We start from the raw sequence: 27757 nt of genomic DNA, 5'->3' as shown, positions 1-27757 counted from the left end.
CCTGTTTACCTGCCTCCAGTGTGATGGGGCTTCCCCGTTTCTGTGCATTCGGTTGCAGCACCTCACAGGGTCTCAGAGATGCTAGCAGTTGAACGAGACAGGAGGGACTGTCACAGATTGAATGAGTGGACCCCAGCATTAGAAGCAAATGCAGCCCAGGGACAGAGTCTTCCACAAAGCGTATTGTTTTCACCACTGCTTAGAGAGTACAGGGGTGAAGGTGAAGCAGTGCCTTGCAGTAAAGCATGTTTTAAAGAGGCTCATGGTTCAGGATTCTGATGGGAATGTTGTAAATGGCTGCTTGTAAATTAAGTGGATTGAGTCTACCAAGCTGATGTCACGTCCTCTAATTACCATGTGCACAGACAGTTAAGTTAGTATATTCTCTTCTCTCACAGCCAGATACCTCAAAAATATTCTCAACAGTGATCTGCAAGAATGGCTCATTATGATTGATGAAAGAGCTCTTGGTGTTTTCAAATGATTTAGAGCAATTGCATCATTTTATGATGATGTTTTTATAGCTTGGGTTAATCCACAGAGTAACTGCACAGTAGCCTCTATCACAGAACCATTTGGGTTGAGGCAGGGGGTCCTTAAAATGTCTCTTGCAGAAATGTCATGGCAACCTTTTTTTTTTTTTTTTTAAACAGGGGTTTTCTTTATTCCTCTCTCTTGCTTTTTAATATTGTACCAGAAATCCCTGCCAAGTGATGGGGAAGCAGATGGTGGAACACTTTGATTAAAATATATTTTTTGATCTCTTGGGCTCTTTAGGATATTATTACAATGATTAGAGAAAGTCACCATAAACTATCTTGACAAAAGTGTCTTGCTATCTGCTCCCTCCCCAGCAGACTGCTAGCCGACTGGCATAGAGCCCAGAAGGAGGACAGTCCAGTTGACGGATGTGGTTGTCAGCAGCAGGGACTCTTGATACTGAAAGTTTTCATCGTGCTCTAATTTATTCTGTACAAGCAACTTGTGTGAGATACTTTCGGTCATATACCACATTCGCCCTCTAATTGCCTTTATTTTATATAAAAAGATGTTTTTACTTGAGGTCTTCTCCCACCCCCATACTTTTATGATTGGTTCTTCCCAATTTAGACTATTTGTATTTTATTTGACTAGTGTTTATGTAATACCTACTGTGTACCAGATGCTGGTACACAGTAGGTATTACATAAACACTAGTCAAATAAAATACAAATCGGTTTAGGTTTTGGGGGATCCAGAAATGAATAAGACATGGCTCTATCTTTGAGGAGCTCTTAGGTTTATTGAAGAAATGGATATACATATAGTTAGCAATAATGGGAAGTGGTAACTGTTGTTATAGAGGGTTGGGCAGAAGCTGATGAAACCAGAAAGGGAGGGATCAAGCAAGGACCTCATCAGAGCTTAGTTCTTAAATCATAGTGAGTTAAGTTGCCATTGTTGGCATAGTCATCTGAACATGAGCTGATATACCACCTTATATGTGTGTTTGATCTTCCCCTAGAAAGTTCTTGAGAAAAGGTTGTCATCTTGAGGACAAGGACACCAGAGTATCTGAGAGATGCTCCAATGACCTCTGATTCACTGAAGGAACTTGTTGTTTGGTGACATTAAGAGTTGTGCTTAATTAGTTAGGCACTGAGTAGATCGAAGACCCTGAACTCAAGCATGTGAGCAAAGCCCAGCTGTGAAGCCAGAGGAGAAGGCTCTTAGGATGTTGGGGCCGTTTCCAGGGCAGTGCTTCCTTTTTCTTTTGGTAGGGAAGGCTGTCAGCTCATTGACCACATATCTTTCCTTCCCAGTTCTCCAGAGAAAGAGATTCTAGGAATGCATGCTGCTGCCATTTTTGCAGAGGCAGGGAAAGAAATCAGTTATAGCATCTTCAGTATCCCATGTGGCCCTTGGAATTTTTTTTTTTTTTAAGGAGGGCACAGCTCACAGTGGCCCCTGCGGGGATTGAACCAACAACCTTGGTGTTATTAGCACCACATTCTAACCATCTGAGCTAACTCGTCACCCCAAGGAATTTTTTTTTTATTATAGTCATTTTTTATTGGTATGGTCAATTATTTGCAAATAATGTATGCTCACTTTTTGTTATATAATATTCCATGGAAACATATATGGATAAATGTAACTAAGCTTATTTGAATAGGATGGAAACCAGCTGAAATATATTTGTGGGAGCAAAATAAGCTTGAATTTTTAAAAAAGATTAATTTTCACAAATCAGCAGTTGTCCTCTCTCTCATACTCTCCTGCTGTCTAATTTTTGACAAGTGTGAAGATGAGAACCAGTAGGGAATATAATTAAGATACTTGCTGAAAATACCTTGTCTTAAGACTAAGAACTATGAAGATTTTAGAGAAGAATTTTCAGTAGATTTTAAAATGATCAAAGGATATATTTAAAAAACATCAATTTCCCATATCCCCAATGGTCTGGAATATTACTCTAGCACATTACTCTCTAGATGGCTGTGATGTTTGGTTTCTCAAAATATTGTGTGTTATCAGAGAAGATCTTGGTCTAGAAACACTTTGTCTTCAAGTCTGAAAACTGAATCATTGAAACTACATCCTGTTTAGGGTGTGGAAAGTTATTAGCCAGCAGTAGGTGAAATAAATGAGAAGTCTCTCCGGGACAAGACAGGTTCATGTAGGAAAACCACTTCATCAGCCACACATTGGGCTTCTCCTTTGAGTTACCCCTCTTTTGGTTTTCTACAGAGATTTAAAACAAATGCAGCTGAGGCCTCACTCTCTGCATGGCCTTTGAGCCCATAATAGGATGGAATTACCCCTCTTCCATAGTTAAGCCTGTGTTATAACATTTCATTTTGCTTCAAAAGGTGGAAACGTGGCTTCTGCAACTTGAACAGACCATGCAAGAAACAGTGCGACATTCGATCACAGAAGCTTTAGCGGCCTATGAAGAAAAACCTAGGGAACTGTGGATTTTTGATTTCCCGGCTCAGGTTGCATTAACCAGCTCACAAATCTGGTGGACTACAGATGTAGGAATAGCCTTCAGCAGACTGGAGGAAGGCTATGAAACAGCCCTAAAGGATTTCCATAAAAAACAGGTATCTTATAGATTCATGATTTTAAGACTTATAGGGACTTGAAGAAGTAAACTTCATTCATTCATTCACTCATCCTTTGTGGAGTGTCTTCTGTGTGCAGTGTACTGCACCAGAAGCTTTTAACAATCAATTATTTAACTTTTCATTTTCTACCACTGTGTTAGCCTTCTTCTAGTTTTCTACATGGGTTTTCAAAACATCCATCGTGTCCGTTATCCCCCAAGCCTCTCGTATATCATTCCCACCCCGATACTGGCCTGTTTCTTTCCTTCTGTGTAAGACTCTCCATCTGGGCTGATCATCTATTTATAAGAATATATGTGCACAATTCAGAAAGGTGAATTACTGTTCAACAGCAACAAATGTTTTCACATATTTTGGTTTTCTGTTAATTATAAATCACAGATGAGCAACTTAGGAAAATAGTCTATTTTGAATTCCATTTTATTCATCCAGCTATGCTGTCGCCTCTCTGATCTTAAGGTGCGCCCTTAGCTGTGGAACAATTCAGAGATGTGGCCTTTCTCTCAGTGTATAGATTAAGGGAATATTAGGCTTGGAAACTAGTGTAGATATTGGTTTGTCTGCCCTTCTTGTTTTCAGTGGAGAAAGGCTGAATCTGGGGACACTAAGTGACTCTCCCAATGTTGCACAATTTGTAAGTGAAACTGGCAGGGCCGGCAGACTCCAGAATGCTTTCCACAACTTCCCATTGCTTCTCTTTGTAGGGGTACTTTTAACTCAGTGCTTTAAACATCAAACAGATTTGGAGAGTGAAGGATACTTATAACATATTCAAGAATTTTAAGTTTTAGAGTGTGTTGCTTATTCCTTTTAATTTTGCTTTTTTAAATCTTGGGTGGAGACCACCTAACTTACTTAGGTTACTGAAGATGTTTTTGTATTACTTGTTTTTGGAGAAAAATATTTTCTTTTTGATGTTACATCTTTTGGAAAATGGGGCATTGGTTTGTATTTAGTAGGCTTGGGATCATTGGATTGAAAGTGGCTGGCTTCCTCCTAAGGCAATGTCTCTGCAATTCTAGTTGATACCATTTGTATGAGGAAACTAAGTAGTTACACTTTTACATTGGACTTAAATCACTGAGATAATTAGTTGAATTGCAAAGAATTCTACTATGCTTACAAAAATAACTGTCTGATTAATTTATTGATATTTATGCTTTTACTATATTCTCACTACATATTTAAATAAAGATATTTTTAAATATTTAATTAAAATACTATCCAGTCTTCAATGTCAGCTATTATCAATCTCTGCTCAAACTTAAATCTTTTAACAAACATATTTCTATTTAATCTATTCTAATGATTTTCCTGTTTAATTCTTCCGTGCCTCCAATTTATCATTTTTGTAATGATTAGAGTATTTTATTGCTTAAAATAGTAAGTAATATTTTATGAACACTTTTTATTTATATCAACTTCGTTATTTTCAATGTCTTGATTTATTATTAAAGATAAAGGAGAAAAATCCAGATGTATTATAGAAAGGAAAGAAAAGGAAAGTAATTTTTAAAAAAAACTTCTAACACGAATTGAAATGTTTGACAGACCAGCCAATAAATGCCTTCAATGCAGTATTTCAGTTTTGCAACCGATACTAATAGACGCATTAGAGAAGCAAACATTTGAGTCCTGTCAAGCTGTAGTTTAGTTCATGAGAGTATGTGCATCTAGATGAAAACTCCTTTAGTTTTCTCTCTTTAAAAATGGATGTAACCAGCTGGAGTTTGTTTTTAATTAAAATTAGTCTTGCTAATACTGTGAGCAGTTTTTAAAATGAACTTTATTCCTTTAAAATAGCTTAATTTTAAAACTGAGATCTGAGTTGGCTATAATTGATGATCTGCCTGAACAAGTAATTTCTTTCCTTAGTTGTCATGTCCAAATTGTAATGAGATAAATAATCTAAGAGAATTCTTTTAAACTATTTTGTTTTTCCTAGACCTGTTGTGATTGTATGTTAGATAGTGTTGGGATTAAAAGCAAAAATACTGCATTTTCTTGCCTTGCCAGAGTCTTTGAAAATATGAAAAATATAATTTATCAGGTTTGAAGGTTCCTTGGCAAAAGTATGTTGGAGACTTGGGATCTGGTCAGAAAGTGTTCCCACTCTTCCTTTATTATTGAGCTTTGTGAAAATAATCAAAGAAAGAGATGGAAGCATTTTGGACTTTAAAAAAACTAGTAGCTAATGTGCTGTGACATTACCCACATATTTTAATAAGACTCAAGATTAGCAATATAAAACTTTCCTCATTAACCATCCATCCTCCCCAACACAAAGATGTATGTGTAAGAAAGAGACTCTCATTGTGCTGTGTAGAGCCAATTTTTGGCCTCACTTTCAGTCACTGATTGAGACATTCTTTGAAAAGCAAATTGAATACAGTGTTGATGGCATTCTTATCTTGTCCTGACTCTGTTACCTGAATAGGGAAGCCTGTGAAGCCTGTGAAGCCTGCAGCTACCTAGCGTATATTGGACACACGTCTTTTTTTTTTTTTTCTTCCTTTAAGGAAAGTGTGATCTGGTTGCCTCATGCTTCATAATATAGCAGGAACCCACGAAATCATAAGCACAGCACAAACTCTCTACCTGCCCTCTCATCAAAAATTATATTGAATGACAAATAAGTTATATGAAAAAAAATTCATATTGTTCTTGGAAATACTGGACCAGATAATTTGAGGTATATATAGAAGTCAGACAACGGATGACTTTGAACTGATAACTAAGAGCAGAGAAAATTATACTTCAAACATACAAAAAAGAGGAAGCTATTGCAACAATAAGCCTATTGTGTCCCAGTGTGATTCCAGAATAATTACAAACTCAGATCAGTAAACATAAAAAGCATTTTGGGTCCATCATGGTCAGTGGTAAGGATTAAATGTAGAAGAGATGGACAATTGGAACCATTCTTTTTCCTGTACATCCCAAAAGGTTATCTGTTGAGTGCATTTGTCCTCAGGATAAAGCTCGGATAAATTCTTTATAAACCAAATGAGACTTTATTGAGGACTTCTGCCATCACTATGTCTTTTCTATTGAGCAAGGGTTGGCCAACTTTTTCTCTGAAGGACAAAATAGTAAAGATTTTAGTCTTTAAGAGTCATAAAGTCTCTTTCTCAACTACTCATATCTGCTGTTATAGAAGGAAAGAAACTACAGGCAATTTTTAAAGAAATGGGCATGGCTGGATTCCAATAAAACTTTATTTGACCTGTAGTTTTCTAACCCCTGTTCTAGAAACATAAGCAGAAAAAATCCTAAAGTAACTCAAGATCCTTACAGTGGCAGATGGAGGTAAGAGAAAACGGGATTTGTTGCTCATATATGCCTTAAGTGTCCAATCTGATTCAATCCTGAGAACTGGTTCTTTGAACAGACCAATAACACTGACAAAGATTTGCAGTTCAGAGGACAAAGGGCTAGGGAAAGGAAACATAACCTCTAAGAGAAAGAGATTTTTAAAAAGCTAAAAACAAACAAACAAACAAAAAAATCTGTGTAACAACTACTTGCGATTTAAGTTGAAAATCTAAATTAAATGGAAGATTTTATATAAATACTGTTTTAAAAATTGATTCAAAATGAAGTGGAAAACTTGAGTAGACCAGTAACCACAGAAATAATTCAAATGGTAATCAAGGTAGTTAAATATGAATAGATCCACCTAAATAGAGCTCTTTTCCAATGGTTTTGTCAGACATTTAAAGAACAGATAAATGCCATGTTCGATCAGTATTGATCAACATGTTACATCCATGTTCTAGAGTGTAGAAAAAAAAGAAAAGACTTTTATTCATTTTATAAAGTTTTAATAAACTTGTTGGCCATTCTCACAAATTAGCACATCCTTTTTTGACCTTTTTCACTTAACTGTTGGGAGACAATCTTTGTGGGTCTCACATTTTGTACAAGCAGAAGTACTGACTGCCTTTGTTCTAGACCATCTTTGCATGGATGTTTGTATAGCAAACATCCTTGGAAGGTAGAAATAGTGTCTCTCTCCAGAGCAAAGGGCAAGTTGATTAACTGTCCAGTATAATAAAGGTAATATCTCCTTCTAGGGTGAAGGTCAAGCATACTTACTATCTCTTATAAAACATTTGGGCTCCCCAAACTGAGGGTTCCTCTACTGTAACACGACTCACTGCATGCATCGAATGGCTGTTTTCAGGTTATCCTTTGAAAGTTGGGGGTTGGGGACTGGTGCAAATACTGATACTCTGATGTTACTCAGTGCTATTGCTGTGACTAATAAACTGTCTTTTATCTCCGACCCAGGAGTCTCTGTGTCTTCTGCCAGCATCCATGAATCTGCGTCAGCCTAACTTAGCATTCAAATAGAGTATAACCTCAGATTCTCCCCATTTTTCAGCAAACATGTTTTTGGGAGTCATTGATGTTGCATTTATTAGAAGTTCACTCTATTTTATTACTTAGTATTCCATTGTACAAATATACTACACTTTGTTTATGCTGTTAGTTGACATTTGAGTTTCCAGTTTGGAGCTATAATTTCTAAAGCTGCCTGAAACATTCTTGTACAAGTCTTTTTGTGGACATATATTCATTTCTCCTGAGCAAATACCTAAAAATGAAATTACTGGTTCATAGGGAGGTACCTAACCATTTAAGAAACTGCCATGCAGGTCTCCATTGTTACATTCCCATTAACAAATGTGATGGAATTCTAATTGCTTCATGTACTAGCCAGTATTGGGTGTTATATTTACAATCTCAGCCATTCTAGTGGGTGTGAAATTGTATCTTCTTGTGGTTTTAATTTCTTATATCTAATGTTCAGAGATGTTGAACAACTTTTCATGTGTTTATTGGCATTCGTGTATCTTCTCCTGTGAAGTATCTGTTCAAATATTTTTCTCAGTTCTTTTTTTTTTTAATTGGGATGTTTGTCTTTTTATTGTTGGTTGTAAGATTTCTTTATTTTGGGTATAAGCCCTTTTCCAGGAAATGAATAGACTCCTCATTTTATTAATGGTATATTTTGTGAGTAGAATTTTTAATCTTGATGTAGTACAGTATATAAAAAAAATTTTTATGATTGATCATTTTTATGTCATGTGTAAGGAATTCGTGCTGATCTCAATGTCATGAAGAATTCCCTTATGTCCTACTAGGTGCTTTATGGTTTTGGGTTTCTCATTTAGATCTATGATCCATATATCTTTTTTTTTTCCATTGAATTAACTTGGCACCTTGCTCAAAAGTCTAATGATTGTATATATGTGGGTCTGTTTCCAGACTCTCCTGTTCCATTGATCTATCTTTCTATCTTCATGCCAAATCCACACTGTATTAATCACTGTAGCTTTATAGTAAGCCTTGTAGTCATGGTAAATATAGCCTTCAACTTTGTTCTTTTTTTTTTCCCAAAATTGTTTAGGTTCCTTTTATTTCTACATAAATTTCATCTCTTTGCTTATTTTTAAAAGTTTAATAATCCTAGCCTAATGAAATTTTAACTGGGATGACATTGAATACAAATAGAAATGTTGGGAGAATAGATATCTCAATAATGATGATTCTTATAATCCAAAAATATGGTGTATCTCTTGATATAGGTCTTATTTAATTTCTCTCAGCCATTTTTTCTGTAGTTTTCAATGTAGATGTCATGCACATTTCTTGCTAGACTTACTTTTAGATTGTTCATATGTTTTGATGTTGCAAATGTATGCTACATTAATTTTTAAATTTTATTTTCCAATGTTTGTGGCTGGTATGTAGAAATATATTGATTTTTAACTATGCACCTTGTATGTTGGAACTTTGCCAAATTTGTTTACTAGTTTTAATAGTTTTTTTATAGTTTTCATATGGCTTTGTATGTACATAAACATATCATCTGTAAATAATGACAGTTTTACTTCTTGTCTTTCATTCTTTTTTCCCTTCATTTTCTTTTCTTGAGTTGTTGAAATGGCTAGGACCTCCAGTACAATGTTGACTAAAAGTAGAGAGACATCCTTCCCTATTCCCAGTCTTAGAGAAGAATAGTGTTTCACTGTTAAATGTGATAATAGATATAGGTTTTTGTACATGCCCTTTCTAGAGGAAAATCTCTTCCCTTACTACATACTGAGAGTTTTTTATCTCAAAGAGGCAACAAACCTTCTTCAAATTTGTTGAGACATTAGTGTGGTTTGCCTCTCTTATTCTGTTACTGTGATGAGTTTTTTAAAATTTATTTTTCAAGTGCAGTTGACATTCAGTATTATATTAGTTTCAGGTATACAGCATAGCGATTACACATTTATATACCTTATGAAGCGACTACTGGGGAGAATTTTTGAATGCTAAGCCAACTTTGCATTTCTGAAATAAACTTCACTTGGTTATGACATATTATCTTTTATTTATGTGTTTATATTTTTTGCTGGATTCTCTTAGCTGATATTGTGTCAAGGAATTCTGCCTTTATGTTCATTCATAAGGGATATTTATCTATAATTTTCTTACAATATCTTTGCCAGGTTTGAGGATCAGTGTTATGCTCCTTAAAAGGAATGGTAAAGTATTACAGTCTCATCTATTTTATGAAAGAGTTCGTGATAGAAATCGCTGGTATTGCCATCTGGGTCTAGAGTTTTCTTTGAGGAACATTTTAAAAATTATAAATTGATTTTTCTTTTACATGTATGCTGCTGTGTAGCTTTTTTGTGACCTTTTTTCCTGTGTCAGTGTTGGAAATTTGCATTTTTCAAGGTATTTATCCATTTCATTAAGTCAGTGGCTGGCAAAAACTACAACCCTCCAGCCAAATCTGGCCCAGTGCCTATGTCTTTGGCTGCTTTCACACTCCATCAGCCAAGTGGAGTCGTGATGGAGGCCATGTAGCCTGCAGAGCCTAACACAGTTACTGTCTGCCTCTTTGCAGAAAAAGTTTGCCCACCTGGGATGTAAGTTTTCAAACGGAATCAACATAAGGATCTCAGCATTATCCTTCGCACGTCTGAAGGGTCTGGCCACATGTCCTCGTTTCATTCCTGGGATTGAGGATTTGGGTTTTCTTTCATTTTTTTCTTACTTAGGCTTCCAGGTGTTTATCAATTTTATTTGTGCTTTTGAAGAGCTAATCTTTTACTTTGATTTTTTTTTCTATTGTTTGTTTTCTATTTCACCAATTTCTGCTTTATCTTGTTTAATGTCCTTTCTTCTACTTACGTGGAGTTTAATTTGCTCCTCTTTTTCAAGTTTCTTAAGGTGGGAGCTTAGGTGATTGATTTTACACCTTCTTTCTTTTTCTAATGTAAGCATTTGAAGGAAACTTTATAACTTGAAGAATATCTTCCAGAAATCTGCAGAGAAAAGCATGCTTAAGTGGTGAAGCACTAGAATCATTTCCATTAGTGTCAAGAATGAGGTAATTATGCTCACGATCTCTGACATTCATTGCTCAATATTATGCTGGTGGTTTTAGCAATATGATTACAGGAGAAGTGGGAACATGGGAAAAGAAGGTAACAAACTGGGATTCCATAACACAGGCCCTGGTAGTGTGGACAAGTGTGGAGCCTGGTCTCTTTGGCAGTTCCCTTTACTCTAGCTGATGGCAAGGAAAACCCATTGTTTACCATATTGCCGAAATTGAAACATTGGTGGGTTTCAGGATTAGAGATCCTTGTTGCTATTGTTTTAAAACAAAAAGAACATTATTTCTGCATTTTGGCCAGTTGGAAAGGGATTGAGGGTTTTGGTAGCTGACCCTCAAAGTACTATAGCAGTTTGTTATGTTGTATGTTCACTTTGATTTGCTGAACGGAGGACTACAAACTCCACATTTCTACCAAGGGGTTCCTTCCAGTGGCTTTCCAGCATGGCTTCAGTGTCCCTAGATTGGGAGATGGGCCATGCCTGATGCTGGTGAAGTCACATTGCTTCTGCTGCTGCAAGGAAAATGTGCTTCCTGTGTTGTCTTATTTAAACCTATAGTACTTAGGGACGTAGCTCTTTGAGTTCAGGTACATGGCCTCTTTCTTTGTACCATATGCCGCCAGAGCTGGGTCAGGACAAAATTGAGGATCAGTCATCACTGCATACCAGGAGCCAGCTCTTCTTTCTGATCTTGAGTCCGTTGCTTTGTCTGGCTGATACCCTCCTTGATGGTGAGCTCACCGTCATTCCACGAAGCAAGCTGGCCCTCTGTGGGAAAACCACGTGGAGCATGTGTAGATTCTCTTTCTTGAGCACCTCCTGTTGGACAGCTCGCTCCTCAGTGCTCTGGGGATAATGCACTGAACAAGACAGACACAGACCTGGCCATCATGGGGATGATGCGCCTTGAACATGGCATACGTGAAATAATGATTGCCTTGGCTTTTGTTACAATGTAACTACATCTTGTAGGTGGAAGATATTAATAGTAGATTAATGCTTTTAAGGCTGTTGTGTATTCTGAATGTCTACATTACATGTTTTTTATTCTTTTGAACCAGATTTCTGATGTGTTTGATTTTAAGTCTATCTGGAATGCTTCTTGTCCAGGCACAGTTTCTCCAACTTGAAGGTGGTGGGTGGGTTGGTCTTGTGGAAGCTGGTACAAGGGAATCGATGTGGTGTGACCTGTAAGAGCTCATGCTCTGAAATCAGACTGGGTTTGAGTTCCCCTTCCCCGGATTGGCAAATGTGGTCACTGTCTGTGACTCAGTTTCCTCATCTGCAAAATTAGGATGATAATAGATTGTTGCGAAGATGAATGAGACTATAGGCAGTATGCTTAGTCAGTGCCTGGCACATTATACTTTCTCATTTAATGTAATGGTTATCGTCTCCCTGCCTGCTTTCTCCATTCTTACTATAGTTATGTAACCTTCTCCAGTTCAGCTGCACAGCCGTCTCAGGGAAGTCTGCAGTGTTTGGTGTTTTCTGGGATGTGATAATAGTACCATAGGGAACATGTTTTTGACAGTATGTTCGAGAGCCTCTGGTGATATGTCATATTCACTTATTACCAACTCTCTCAGGAGCTAACAGTTTATAATTATCCTTTGCAGAGCTAAAAGGAAAAGGGACCAGTATTGTATAATATGCTACTCTGGAATGAAATAGCCTGCAGGTTTTTGTTTGTTTGTTTGTTTTTTGCTAATAAGCCTTGAGTAAGACTGGACTGTTTTGTGTAAATAAGAATGCTAACAAAATGACCACCTAAGACAGTATCTTTCAAACCTTTCTGACCACAGTTAATAATAAGAAATATCTTATATCATAAATATATATAGTGCACTCAAAAGTCTGAAACTGAAATAAAGTTTCATAAAACAATATATACCCTTACTTCTGTAATGCAACATTTTCTGTTCCATTCTATTCCATGTCGTTCCATTTCTTTCTATTTTATGAAAAAAGACCAGTAGTTTGAAAAATATTGATCTAAGAAATTGGTGGAACTAAACAAGGATAGGGATGCAAATAAGAAGAATTAGATGGGATAGTCTTCAGTTCTACATTTTAAATATCTTCTCAGGAATCATCACTTTCTCCTATGCAAGAAAACCCCCCAAAACAAACAAAAACAAACAAAAAAACAAAACCAATAAAGCACTTGATATTTACCTCTTCCTACACTTGTATAGAAGTTAGCTCAATTTGACCTTTTAAAATAGTCATTTCTATTTCAACCAGGTTGTAGACTGGATCTTCATCAGGGTGGAGAGTCAGCTCAGTGCAGCCAGGAAACTTTGCTTCCACCTCTGGCTTTGTCATTACTCATAGGTTCACCTGTCTTCTCTGAGTCTTAGCTCAAAGTAGGTAATAATATTTATAGTATTCAAATTATTTAATGACATCTCTCCCTCCATCTCCTACCCCCAGGGTTGTTGGAAGGCCAGCTGAAATAACACTTGAAATTATTTTGTAAGCCAGAGGGCTTTTTTCAAATACCAAGACTGTTAGATTCTGTATTTGTAACCCTTACCTCCTTTAAAAAAATTCCTTCTAGATTTCTCAGTTGAATACATTGATTGCACTTTTGCTGGGAGAACTTCTACCTGGAGACCGGCAGAAGATCATGACAATTTGCACCATAGATGTCCATGCCAGAGATGTGGTGGCAAAACTTATTTCTCAGAAGGCAAGTTCGTAGAGATTTCATGTATTGTTTGTTGTTTCCTAAAAGTGATGTTTATCTGAACAAGACCAACAAAAACTCATAGACACAGACAATAGTTTGGGGGTTACAAGAGGGTAAGAGGGGAGGGGGGTAGTAGATGAGGGTAAAGGGGGTCAAATATATGGTGATGGAAGGAGCCCTGACTCTGGGTGGGGAACACACGTGTGATATATAGATGGTATATTACAGAATTGTACTCTTGAAACCTATATAATTTTACTAACCAATGTCATCCCAATAAATTTAAGAAATAAATAAAAAGAAAACATGATGATCTTACCTTTTAAGGGACTGATTTATATATCTATAAAATCTGCCCAGAGAAGAATAAAATCTCTCATGTCCAATAAAAATTGGTGTTTATTGTCAAGAGTACGTCTAAGAAAATCACTGTTTTGTTTTGTTTTTAAAGTTTGTGTATTTTAATTCGTCCTGAGAAGTTAGTTGAACTTCCTTTGGGTGAGTTTGATTTGGATTAGCTGACATATTAGTATTATCCTTATGAGAGTTATCTAAAGTGATATCCCAAAGGGTTTTGCCAACTCAGGAGCCTCTAATTCAGAACATCCAAAAATTAACCCAGGATGGAAGAACCACGAGATGTCACCATGTTTATTTCTCTGTCTTCTGGCCTCTCTCTGCACCTAATCTCTTGGTCCATCAGTCAGTGGCTATCATCTCTGTGGCTTACCCCTCCAACAGTAATAAGATTTGTGTCATTTAAACCATCTTCATGTGTCTTTGATTATTTTCCTTTTGAAGAAAGGGAAATGTTGGTTAGTCCTTGTTTTTTCCTTTCAAGGCTAAACAACTTTCTTTCTTTCTTTCTTTTTAAGTAGGGCACAACTCACAGTGGCCCATCCGGGGGTCAAACCAGTAACCTTGGTGTTATTAGCACCATGCTCTAACCAACTAAGCTAACCAGCCACCCCCAATTACTCTTTAAAGAAGTTCTTTTCCAATCCTTTGAGTGCATTAGTTAGCCTCTAAACCCTTTAAAAAGTCCATATGTCCTTAAATACTGGCAATGTTTAATGTGAAAGGAGAATTTTCTCATCCCCTTTTCAAAATATGTTCCTACTTACAAATGTCAGATATGCTTGTCTACTGAACAGCATTCATGTATCATGCCGATCACCTATTTCCTCCAAATCCCTTTTGTTTTTTTCGGGGGGTGGTATTAAAACAATGCAATTCACAGTTTGAATGCATGTGTCTATTGTGAAATGTTTTCTGTTATTTTTCTAGTTCTTTCTCAAGTTACTAAAATCAACGTGAATTTTAATTTCCTCCACTAAGTGCAAGCAAATGCTTCTTCGTGTAAGCTATAAACTTAAAAATACTTTTTGATCCAGGTTTGGGACCATTAGTGAAAAATGTTTTATAATTACTAATCCAAAAGTGATCCTTGGAAAACCCCACTTACCATGTATTCTCATTTTGATAATGAACCACTGATAACTACTCTTTGAGTGTGACTTTGTACCTTCTTACATATTTTATTATGTTTTATCAGTGGTGATTTGCTTGTAGTAGGATAAATTATGATTTAAAATATGTCCTTTACTTTGTACTAAAAGAAACTTTGTCTAATTCCTGATCATCTAATACACTGAGAAGTGCAATGTTGAGACTTGTGTAGACATCAGACAAATTAGTAGACAATAATTTTGGTAACTTCAAGTGAGTCTCAAGAAATCCTAGTATTACGTGCATCTTGAAAGAAATTGGATTTATTTTTTTTCAAGCTGGAAAAAGAATGGATAGGATTGAGTAAAATTGGAAAGAATAACAATGAAAAAAATACCATTATTTGATTTAATAAAAAGCAAAGTGGGAAATCTCCGTACTAAAGCAGACTGGTTTTAGAATGGACTTTGTTGAAAATATAATTTACTTCTGACATTCAAAAATTTTGGATTGTGTGCCATTTTAATAGAGAGTGTATTTTTTCATCTGATTTTGATGATATGAGTATAATATTACAAAAATGATCAAATCACCTCAAGTGATTCATGAAAAGGGAAAAGGCATTGCTTGAACAAATTAATGTTGTTTTATAGTAAAAGCCTTCTTAAAAATGAAGACTTTAATTATATATGTTGTTTCTTATTAAGTATTCAGCTGTTTATATGCAGTTAAAATCTGTAGTAGCATGCAGGAGATTTCCCTTTTCTGAGATTTTTAGAAATAAAATGTGAATCAGTAGAGTTGATTAGATTAATATATTAAGCTTGTTGCCTCGAAACTGCCTGTGTCCTATGTGTAATGATCATCTAATGTTTTTAGGTTATTAGTCCCCAAGCTTTTGCTTGGCTGTCTCAACTCCGTCATCGGTGGGAGGACACCCAGAAACACTGCTTTGTTAATATTTGCGATGCTCAGTTCCAGTACTTCTATGAATACTTAGGAAATAGTCCTCGCCTAGTGATCACCCCTCTAACAGACAGGTACAAATGTTGAATTAGATGGGAAAAAACAAGCAATGGGTAAAGATGTGGGACATTGAAAAGAAAGGAATGAAAATGATGAACAAATTGGGAAACCATATGAAAGCAGTGTGTAAATGAACGAATTAAGTAACATAGCGAATGTTGATTTTAGTTAGAAACAAGTTACATAGAACCAAATTGAAGAAGCAGAATGACAGATGCTATATAGTATTCAAATCATGAAATCATGATCAGATTAATATGGCTCAAGGCAGCATGTTTGATCACTCAATCTATTCTCTCTGGTTATCCATGACTAACATCTTGATATCAAGATTTGTAACCACCTCCCCCACTGCTTCTCTTTATTGGAAATGCAAAAATAGGAATTGTCTGTTCACATTCATTTTTGAAGGATTACATACAGTGAAAGGAAGAAAAAAGAGTGAATGTATATCCATTAAATGATTTAATAGATACTTGTGGAGAACCCTGCTAAGTAGTGTTCCAATGAAATAGGCAGGATGCCTGCTCTCACACAGGCTACTTTTTAGTTGAATGAAGAGGAACAATGAACAAATAATGAAATTTATTTTAGGTGGTAAATTTTGCTATGACAAAAATAAAACAGGTTGATATGTTAGACAGTATCTTGAAAGGAGAGTCTACTATGGTAGATTGAGTGAGAGGACATTTGAGCTGAGACCTAAATGATAAATAACAAGGAAACAGCTGTGCAAACATCCTGGGGCAGAAAGTTACAGGCAAAGATAAGCACAAAGTTTCTAAGGTGAGAAGGAGTTTGGCTAGTTTAAGGGATAGACCCAGAGCCAATGCAGCTCAAGTATGTCAAGAGGGCAAAGGGTTACCATTACTCTAAGTTCATTACCACTTGACTCGAAGTAAATATATATACATGGTCAGAACATTGTGTAGTTAAGGATATATCATCATACGGACATGAAATTCTCAGAGTATTCTGAGGTTAGTATTCTGACCTCTGCTGAATTACTTGGTAGAGAAGCACACTTAATCCTTGGGATTCATGAAAGAGAAATTACAACTCAGGATCATAGGACTGTTTCCAATTATCCAGTATCACCATACTGTACGATTTACTTGGGAAGAAAAGTACAGACAGTCTCAAATATAAGTCTATAACCTGGGTTATGACGGTGGTCCTGTGAGGTTGGCAAAATTCTCTCACTAGCTTTGTGCTTGTTGTTGACACGTTAATCTGCTCATGATTTCATCATTGATAAATGGTATGGCTTTTATAATTGTTTCTCTAATTCAGTTCTCTTTAACTTGTCTCTAACTAAAAGTCAACGTTCACTATCTTAATTCTGTAATTAACTTATGTACTGCTTTCAGTTGGAGAGATTCAGATTCGTAACTTGACAAAATCACTTCAGAATGGTCAAAAATACAGATGCTAAGAATCTACTGTATGTGTGCCCTCATTAATAGAGAAGGGGGGAGAGAGACACAGGGTATAAGAGGAGTAGAGGCACGTTAAAGTTTATCAGCATGTGAGGACTGATAGCTTATTAACTTTTTAATTAAAAAAATCATTCTGTGGTTTATTTGGAAGATGGAAGAAAAATGAATGTTCCTTTTGACAGTGTGTTACATAAGATGGCCGCCTTGTGTACATTTCTATTCCATTTCATTCTCTGGATTATTTACTAATTGTTCACATTAACACAGTGATGCCTTTCAGACATTTTCACTACATCTCATTTGCCGCTGGTCTTTCTTTTGTGTGGTAGGCAGGGCAGATAGCGTCTTCTTCTTACATACGATATGGGCTGTTTAGAAACTTAGGTCATCAACCAGCTTGTCACTGAGATTCTTGAGCTGGTACACAGGTGGATTGGCTAGGAGGGTGCAGGCTATGCTGCTGTTACTGAGACCCAAAATATGATGGCTTCAATAACACGGAAGCTGATGTCTTACTTGTGTAACAGTCCAGAGGAGAGGGTGCCCAAGCAGTAAAGGCTGGCAAGTGTCCGACATGCTAAACTTGGCTTCCACACGTGTTTCAGCCAGTGGGAGAGAGGAAACATCTCAAAGGAGATGTTTTCTTAGAATTTGCAGACATCATTTCAGCACATGGCACATTGGTTACAGGTTGGTCAATCGTCGCTGGAAGGGAGGTAGGAAATGTGGTCTGCAGCAGGTAGGTGAACATATGTCCAGTCAAACCTTGGAACCTCAGGAAAAGGTTATTAGGGGATAGTCTTCACTACAAAAAGTGCTGTAATTTCTAGTCCAGCGGTCTTTCCAATCCGTTTTCATCGTAAGATGCACTTAAACATGCGATGGCCATAAAATATAGAAACACTTTCCATTTTTATAAGTAATTGCTTCAATCTACATAATACTTCGAATCTTTCAATGCATTTACCTTTCTTAATATATCCCTCATTTTATGGAAGTGAAAACTGGGGTGTGTTGATATCAAAAAAGCTTATAAAATTAACATCTGATTATTGGCAAAGTAGTCTCTGGTCTTCTGAGCTCCATGTATATGTCTTTCCACTAGACCTGCTGTCTGTACTAAGACCAAAATAATTTCTAACTCAGCAGAAACCCCATATAAGGTACTTGTGATTTGTTGTGTTTTTATTCTTTTACAAATATTAAGTTCTGCCTTTGCATAATTTTTCTTAGTCTAAGAACTGCTGAGACGTTCCTGCAAAAATAAGTATTATCATAATTTAAATGCATGTAGGAACACATTCAAAATGAATTCCTAAAGTACGTTTTAATATAATAAATTCTGTCTTTGAATATTTGCTTTATACTTTGAAATAGGTATAATTTATTTGTAGACTATGTATTTATATATTTACATTATCTCATCTCAATGTATTCATTAAGTAGTAGTTTAATGAAATCAATGTTTAATTCATTCATAATCCAAGATTTCTCTTCTATTTTTGTTTTACAAACAATAGTTTGAGATGTCATCTGCCATAGTACCATAATAGTATATTTACCTAGAAATATCGGCAATTCAATAGCATTGCAAATCAAGTGTTATTTGTATTCAAATACACAGCTCTAAGGAAAGGAGACAAATAAACAGATAAAGTAATGCATTTTTTCTCTATTATTGTTAAACAACCACCCTAAAAATAAATGCAATGTAAAATATCATTCTGACTATATTATTGCCACAAACAAATCAAAAGTATGTATTTGATTTTTGTGCTACAGCCATATTCTAGATCTTGACTTCTTAAACTTCAAAAAAAAAAAAAAAAAGTATTTGCCCTTAATGTGTTCTAGAATCTCACTTAGACTGTAATATTTGCATTTTCTATTGCTTCAAGGTGTTACATTACTTTAACTCAATCACTTCATCTAACCATGAGTGGGGCTCCAGCTGGCCCAGCTGGCACAGGGAAAACTGAAACCACCAAAGATCTTGGGCGTGCCCTTGGCATGATGGTGTATGTATTCAACTGTTCAGAGCAAATGGACTACAAAGTAAGTTAGTTATACAGTGATGTATTCTAACCACATTATTCCTGATTTGGAATGATTCGCAATAATAGTTCTTACCCCTCTTCTGTTAAATTCGTAATGCCTCCCTCCATCATTTAGTCCATAGGAAATATCTATAAGGGTTTGGTGCAGACAGGAGCTTGGGGCTGCTTTGATGAGTTCAATCGAATTTCTGTGGAAGTTCTGTCAGTGGTGGCAGTACAAGTGAAAATGATACATGATGCCATCAGAAACAAGAAAAGGAGGTGAGTAGCATGTGGCTTTTCTCTATTGTTACAAGTAGAGTAACCGGGATAATGCACAAGAAACTTCACCTTCACAGTCTCTGCTGCCTCTCCCTGTCCTATGAAATGGATAAAATAAGAGAGACTGGTTAATTTTGAATAATTATTTTGAGTAACCTCCTATTTTTATTAGTGCTTTTTAAGTGTTGATTACAACAAAGGTCTATTACATTATGTTAATAACTTTAAAAATAAGCACTCTCTACAATGCTAACTCTGGTGATCCACCTTCAATCTTGATCGTCTTTGACCTTCTGGCAACATCTGACACGGTTGGTCCCTCCCTCCTGTGTGACGCAGTTTCTTCAGATGAGTTCTAGGACACCACACCTTCCCAGTTTTCTCCTTCCCTCAGGGCTGTTCCTCTGCTAGTTTCTTCTCATCTCTACAATGGGGGAAAGCACAGTACCTATGTTGTAGATGACTGTGATGACTACATGTAAAGCACTTGGACAGATGCCTGACATATCGTAAGCACCACATCAGTGTTAGCTATTTTTTTAATATTATTATTTCCTGACCCATTAATTTTGGATATCACAGTCCTCAATCTTTAGATGTCTTCTTTCTCAGTGTATACTTGTTCCCTGGGTGATTTCTCCAGCACATGACCTTCAGTGTCATCTGTAGGCTGCGGCCACCAGCTGCCCAGACCTCCCTTCTCCAATAGCTAGACTTACATAGACAGTGCCCGTTGGGTCATCTCAACACTCCACTTGATGTCTCAGAGGCCTTTCATATTTAGTATATCCAAAATCTAAATCCTGGTCTTTCCACCAACACCTGCTTTGTTAGTTTTCCCATCACAGTACATTACATCCTCACATTCTTCCAGTTACTCGGGCCCAGAACTTTCCAAATGTATCCAGAACCTAACCACTTCCCAACATGACACCACACTGCAAAAGATAAAACACGACAGGGTTTGCTGGTTTACTTTGAGAAGTAAGTATTGTAGTACACATTTGTGGTTTTCTTTGTAACATTTTTGGTATATGTGCAATCTTATTTATCTGGCATACCCATGTATTCCCCCATTTGTTAGGGTATTTCGCTCAGCTAGGAACATTACACTCTCCCCGTCAGGGAAAGATCATCTGGGCCCTTGAAACTGTGAACTTATTGTAGAAGTTGCCGGCTATTATAGGTATGGATGCGTATTTCCATCTCCTAGGACATTTCCCAGTCTTTCTACCGCATGGCTCGGGGATGCCATTTTCCTATGACCGGATAGCTGCTGCCTTTCCTGTCCCTACTCTACTGCCACGTTAGAGAAGTTAAGTTCTTTCCTCGTTCATTCCCAGACATACTTAATTAGCTTTTAGTCAAAATCTTATTATGTGATGTAACCCAGATGTCACTTGAGGCCATCCTTTCTTATGGAGGGTTAAATAACTGATCCATGCAAGGATTTCTGAAAACTCCCAACCATAGTTGCCGATAGTCTCTTCTGGCTCCACGTCTGCATGTATGTGAATTGTACCTCTTCATCTTCATGCTAGCCCATGGAGAGACGGCTAGGCTCCTTCATGATTTCATGAGTTTTATTAAATTCCGTTTGTACTCAAGGATTTAAGAGATGGGACCATGCCTAAACAATGAAGCCTTCCCGCATCTAGTTGGCTCTCCCTCCTTGAGGTCCATACCTTTGACTTTCGGTTATCCCTGCTCTGTATAATGGAAGAGCAGTCAGTTACCCAGCTACCACAATGACCTCTCTTCCTCCAAACAGCCCTCCCAGTCTGTCTGCCTGATATTCCAGGAATGAAGATTTCTCCTTTCTTCCCTGACTATACAAAAGCCTTCTCTTAATTATCTAGTACCTAAGAAGCTCTTACTCCAAAAAATTGTGGCTGGCCCTTTTCCCTCCTTCTTCTGTGATATAGGCCCAGCTCCTTAACTGCTTCAGCCCTCCCCTTTCTCAACAAGGAAAAGCTTCATCCTTTGTCTCATTTACCCCATTTGAAAGTATCTTTCTCCTTATCCTCCTACAGTCCTTTACCATCGCGTTGCCCTGGCCATCAGCAGCCTAACTGGGCCCTTGCAAATCTTTCTAGAAACCTTTCACTGCTTAGCAATAGTCATAGCTAATATCTGTTGAGTATTTACCATGTTCTAGGCATTGTACTCTCAGCCATTTGTATACATAATCTCTTTCAAGGTGGGTGATATTATTATCCCCTTTTTTATTAGATGGGAGAAAGGAAGGCAGGGAGAGGGAGGGTGAGCAAATAGACAAAATAAAGACTGAACAAGGAGTCCCTTTCTCCTCTTAGCCTGGGCAATCTGTATCTGTGCAGTATCTCATTCAAGGAATTGCAACCCATGTTGAAGCAAAAATGGCATCACCTTTCCTTAACTGTTAAAGCAGTGAAGTCCTCATTTTTATAAATTTGCTCCCTATGGCTATTCTGAAATATAAAAGAATACTTCCCATATCAGTAATTCCTTTGGGGAAGAGAGTGTATTTTTAATAAACATGCTTCAAAGCATATTCAAGATATGTATGCTTATGAATTTTAAAGTAAATTACACAGAATAAACAGCTTCCTAATAATGTTTGCATTTGGCAGTGGTTTGCATTTGTCAATGTGCATTCATATTCAACGAATACATTTAATTTCATCAACATTCTTTTTATGGTAGATTTGTATTTCTTGGGGAAGCTATCACACTGAAGCCAACAGTTGGAATATTTATTACAATGAACCCTGGATATGCTGGTCGAACAGAATTACCAGAAAATCTCAAAGCTCTTTTCAGGCAAGTGTTATGCTTTGCAGTTTAGCATCTGGAGCACGCATGCCCCCTAACGTTGCTGGTTTGCACTTGTTAAATGTTAAACTGTTTATACTTGAGAATTCCTGTGGAAAAACCCTTATTCTTTGTTTGGGATCACTTTTTATGGAGAGAACTTACACCATGATAAATGAACTCTTTTGAAATATGAAACCAGACTCAAAATCCTTACTTAAAAGTCACATGGTACATTTGAAGATTTAATACTAGCTCTTTCGTAATGATATTTTTATTGTAAACATAATTTTCACAAATTATAGAATATTTGGGAAATACAGAAAAGAATACAGAAAAAATTACACTTTCACCACCCAGAAATAATAATTGTTATACTTTCTTTCTAGTCTCTTTTATAATTCACATTTTATGGAGTTAAGTTGGTGGGTTAGGCATAATTTTATTTAGTTCTTTTTTTAATATTTTGACGAGTCGTTTATCATATTATTGAATATTCTTTGGAAATGCTGTTTTATGTAGCTCCAAAAGTGTCTCTCTCATGGCTCCTTTTTGTAATATTCTTAGCCATTCCCAATTGTCTGACATGTAATATTTATGTTTTTCTTTTCAATTTTTTATAATATAAAATAGCAGGCTATAAACATTCCTCTACATAAAGAGTTATCCTTATTTCAGATAATTACCCAGGAGAGATTCCTACACATAGAATTACCGGTGAATGATTAAAATATCTATTGATGACCTGCTTTCCAAAAATATTGTAACAATATATACACTTATTAACAGTCTGTCAGAGAACCTGTGGTATTGCATTTGAACCAGTTATGTTTACCTCCTACTATGTGTATTTTAAATCAACTACATTCAGGTACAATTTCATGCAATAAAATGCACCCATTTAAGTGTTTAGTTGGTGAAAACACTACCACAATCAAGATATGGAGTACCACTGATGTACTTTCTGTGACTTTAGGTTAAATTTGTCTGTCCTAGAGTTGATGTAAATGAAGCCGTATGTATGCATTCATTTGTGTTGTCTTCTTACCTTGAACATTTATGGTTTTGGGATTCCTCCAAGCTAGAGTGTGTCAATAGTTCATTCCTTTTTGTTACTAATTAGTATTCTGTTGTATGCATACATTACAATTTGTTTATCTATTCACCAGTTGATGGACATTTGGGTTGTTTCCAGTTTGTGCGATTATGAATAAAGCTGCTATGAACATTCATGTATGATCTTTGTGTGAACATACATTTTCTTTTAGGTAGATATGAATGGCTAAGTCACGTGGCCAATGTATGTTTGACTTTATTAGAATTTGCCAATGTGGTTTACATGATGGTTGTATCATTTTACACTTTCACCATCAATGTATGAGAATTCCACTTGCTCTTCATTCTTGTCAAAACTTGGTGTGGTCAGCCTTTTTAGTTTTAGCCAATCTAATAGATACGTCATTGAGGGTTTAGTTTGCATTTCCATGATGGCTAATGATGTTGAACATCTTTTTGTGTAACTTACTGGCTATTCCCATACCATCTTTTATGAAGTGCTGTATTCTGCGTATAGTTCCTTTATTAAATATATATATTGCAAATGTTTTTCTCTCAATTTGTGTTTGCGTTTTCACTTTCTTAGTGGTGTCCATCTAAGATAGAAGTTTTAAATTCGATGAAATACAATTTATCAATTTGTTTTATGGGTTTTTTTTCTTTCTATCCTAGTTAGGAACATTTGATTTGCACCAGGTTGCAAAAATTTTCAACTATGTTTTGTTTTAGAAGTTTTGTTTTATAGTTTTCATATGGGTTTTCTCTTTTTCCTGTTAATGTGCTGAACTATATTGATTTTTCAAGTGCTAAACAGTTCAACAATGCATTCTTGGGATAAACTTCACTTGGTCAGGAGATATTATTTTTGTATGTATTGCTGGACTTAATATGCTACTAGTAAGGATTTTTAAATCTGTGCCATGAGGGATCTTGGTCTGTAGTGTGTTTTCTTGTAATATCTTCACCTGGTTTTGGCATCAGGGTAATGGTAACCTCATGAAATGAGTTGGCCAATGTTCCCTTCTTTTCCATTTTAGTAAGAGTTTGTGTGGGATTGGTATTATTTATCCCTTAAATATTTATTAGACTTAATTAGTTATGCCATCTGGGCCCAGATTTTTCTTTCTGGGAATCTTTTTAGTGATGAATTCAATTTCTTTACTAGGTATGGAGTCATTCAGATTCTTTATGTCTTCTTGAATTTATTTTGATAACTTGTATATTTTAAGGAATTTCTCCATGTTATCTAGATTGTTTAATTTATTGGCATTAATTTGTTCATGGTATTTCCTTATTACCTATAGTGATGTCTTAAAGTCCATGTCTGATATGGGTAATTTGTGTCTTCTTGCTTTGTTTTTCCTTGATGAGCTAAAGGCTTATCAGTTTTATTTTATAAGAGTTCTTTAGTGTTCGCAATATGTATCTTCATTAACAGTCTGCCTTCAGAATAATACGCTACTTCACATATAACGTAAAACCTCTATATTTTTAGTATGATTTCTTCCAATTCTTTTAAACTTAAATTTTTCTTGTCTGTCCATCTAGATATTTAACCATTTTTCATTTGTATTTTCTTCTAATTTTTCTAGTGTTATTTTTTTTCATGTACTTCATCTATTAAGGACTTATTTTGGTAGGTGATATGAAATGAGCATTTAAACAGAATTCTTTTTCCTAATAGTCAGTTATTTTAGCATTCTTTATTGAATGTTTTCCTTTCCTCATATAGCAGCTTTCTCTAGCATAGCAATTTTATAACGTCTATTTTTCTTGGAAAAAAAATCTAGAGAGTAACTATCTAAAAATATTTACACTAATTACAAAATATTTTCGTTTGAAAATTATATATCTTTCCAGTATTTTTTACATTTGTAACCCAATTCATCTCATACATGTTTTCATTTGGGTCTTCAAATTTGAAATTGTCTTGTAAAGTTTTCGTCAGTTTTGTTTAACTAAGTGCAGTATCGTTTATGTTGGGGTGCTAGTATTTGTATCAGCAAAGCTTGAAGGACAGTTTGGATGATGAAAGCAATATTCATGAGTGGAGGCAGTATGCACGAGCCTTAAGGTATCACGATTCCACCACGTACCCACCGTGTGGCCTAAGGCACCTGCTTGTACTTACCTGAACCTTAAGTCTGCACCTCTGTAAAATACAGGTGAGAAGAGTAGCCACCGCACTGAGCTGTGAGAATTAAGTGAGAGTGCATGAAAAGTTTTAGCATCCAATATGGCACGAAGAAGGTGCTAGGTAATTGTTAGTTGTCAATATTAATGTAAGTATCAATTAAGTAAACTTGCTAGCCTTTTCTCTCTCCTATTTACTCTTCATCTTGACCACTTTTATCATATGATAAAGAGTAAAAAATGCGGGGGAAATGTGAGGCCAGCTTAGGCAGAAGTACGTACTCAGTAACACATCGAAAGGGACCGTGGGTGATGTTTAGGATGAAAAATTAGATATGTAGGAAGTAGACTGTAATTACATTTACAAAAACAGGTAGATAAATATTTGGAATGTATACTTTAAGAAGTCTAAAATAACAAGCTTGTTAACTTCTTTATTCTGACTCCTTCTTGGTACTTGACTTCAGTTGAGTGGAATTTTTTCAAGTGTTGCTGTTAATACCGTGTTTCCCTGAAAATAAGACCTAGCCAGACCATCAGCTCTAATGCGTCTTTTGGAGCAAAAGTTAATATAAGACCCGGTCTTATTTTGACATAAGACCGGGTCTTATATAATATAATTAATATAATATAATATAATATAATATAATATAATATAATATCAGGTCTTATTTTAATATAAGACCGGGTCTTATGTAATATGATATAATATGATATAATACCAGGTCTTATATTAATTTTTGCTCCAAAAGACGCATTAGAGCTGATGGTCTGGCTAGGTCTTATTTTTGGGGAAACACGGTAGCGCTTGTCTTCGGGAGGACTTTTGGCAGCTCCCCTCCAAAAGAAAGGGGATTTGAAAGCAGTGTTTTTTATAAATTTTCACTCAAAAGTCTGTGCAAGCTGGCCTCTGGTAGTGGTACACTAGAGATGACATGTAAGAGCATGAAAAAGCTGATGGTTAAATTTTCATGGATTTTCTAAGGTGGGTTGGTAAGTACAGTCACTAGTAGAAACTAAATTGTATAAACTTTTGATTAAATAAATTGCATTAAAAACAAAGGTGGTAAATACTCAAAACTCACCAGCTCCTAATTAGTTGACTACTTTATGAATGTTTATGCTCTTAGATTATTTATGTCTATTGTGTCTATATGGTGGTGTGCTACTGAGAAGCTCTTTCCAGCTCCACATTCAGTGTTGGTGGATTGAAATCAGCCATGGTGGAAATATTTATTCCATGGAAATCGGCAGACACCCGTGCTTCTGCTATTTTTAGACTTTCCATCTTCTTCTATGTATCCAGTAACTAACAGACATTTTTTCAGGTGAAGTGAAGGGTCTTGGTAGCTGTGATTGACAGAGGTAATTGTGACCTGCTTGGGAATGATTAGAATGTTGGTATGAATTAATTACTTGATTTTCAGCAATTTCTACTTACCACCTTATCACATTTTAAAACTCAATTTCATATTTACTTTTCAGACCCTGTGCCATGGTGGCCCCTGACATTGAGCTAATCTGTGAAATCATGTTAGTTGCTGAAGGTTTTGTGGATGCACGCTCATTAGCCCGAAAGTTCATTACACTGTACACACTTTGCATGGAGCTCCTCTCTAAGCAGGTGAGGAGTCTTTTTTCACTTTTTCTTGGTTTTTCCATCCCATTAAAACAGCTTTGGAAATATGGGTGCTAGGTAATTTGTCATTCAAATTATAATTAGACACTTAGGAGTGATTTTATATTTTCCATAAAATTTTGAAAATTTATATTTTACAATTTATAATTTTTTAAAAAATTAAGCAAGACATTTTAATGCTTATGCTTAATTTGTACTTTATAGTTTTTATCAACGGGCTATGTGGTTTTCTTTAAACTTGACCAATGTTATAATTATAAATGGAATTTTATGATTCCTCCCTTTCTTGATAAGAATATTATAGTCTAATGAGGGAAGGCAGGAATCTCCATGTGAGTGAAGAAAAGTTGATTTTTCTGGAGAACACCTCAAAATGTTCAATTGAAATTTTCTTATTTGTTGGTAATCCTTTATTTGAAAGTAGAGTCCCCCCACCCTTTTTTATTTAACTTTTGTTGTATAATTCCTTAGTCTCTGAAATGGTTAAAACTTAACTATTCTCTATTTTCCAGTCATTTTCTTCTTGCAGTTCCACTGAAGTTGCTGATGTACCACAAAAATTACACATGTATCAGCATCATTATTTTTAAACTCAGCTTTTTGGCCACCTTGACTTTGGTCTTTTAATGACCTTTCATTAATCCCTGGGGACAGTATTTTGCAGCTGTTCCAGGATCAAAGTGTTAAAACAC

The 27757-nt window shown here is 35.9% G+C and overlaps 1 protein-coding gene across 1 annotated transcript in view; it reads left to right on the top strand.

The window, feature by feature from the left end:
- DNAH11 (dynein axonemal heavy chain 11) overlaps positions 1 to 27757 on the top strand; it is a 287546-nt gene that overhangs the window by 83890 nt on the left and 175899 nt on the right. Inside the window, exons 30-36 of the mRNA XM_088797701.1 lie at positions 2853 to 3086; positions 13081 to 13212; positions 15541 to 15701; positions 19025 to 19181; positions 19299 to 19444; positions 22130 to 22246; positions 26912 to 27050. Coding sequence (XP_088653827.1) covers positions 2853 to 3086; positions 13081 to 13212; positions 15541 to 15701; positions 19025 to 19181; positions 19299 to 19444; positions 22130 to 22246; positions 26912 to 27050 — 1086 coding nt within the window. The remainder of the gene's footprint in view (positions 1 to 2852; positions 3087 to 13080; positions 13213 to 15540; positions 15702 to 19024; positions 19182 to 19298; positions 19445 to 22129; positions 22247 to 26911; positions 27051 to 27757) is intronic.

The sequence above is a fragment of the Rhinolophus sinicus genome, chromosome 4, assembly GCF_057876585.1.
Source record: "Rhinolophus sinicus isolate RSI-liver-muscle chromosome 4, RSI-T2T, whole genome shotgun sequence".
NCBI classification, from domain to species: domain Eukaryota; kingdom Metazoa; phylum Chordata; class Mammalia; order Chiroptera; family Rhinolophidae; genus Rhinolophus; species Rhinolophus sinicus.
The sequence above is the reverse complement of the archived record's forward strand: the minus strand, read 5'-3'. Positions and strand labels throughout refer to the sequence as shown.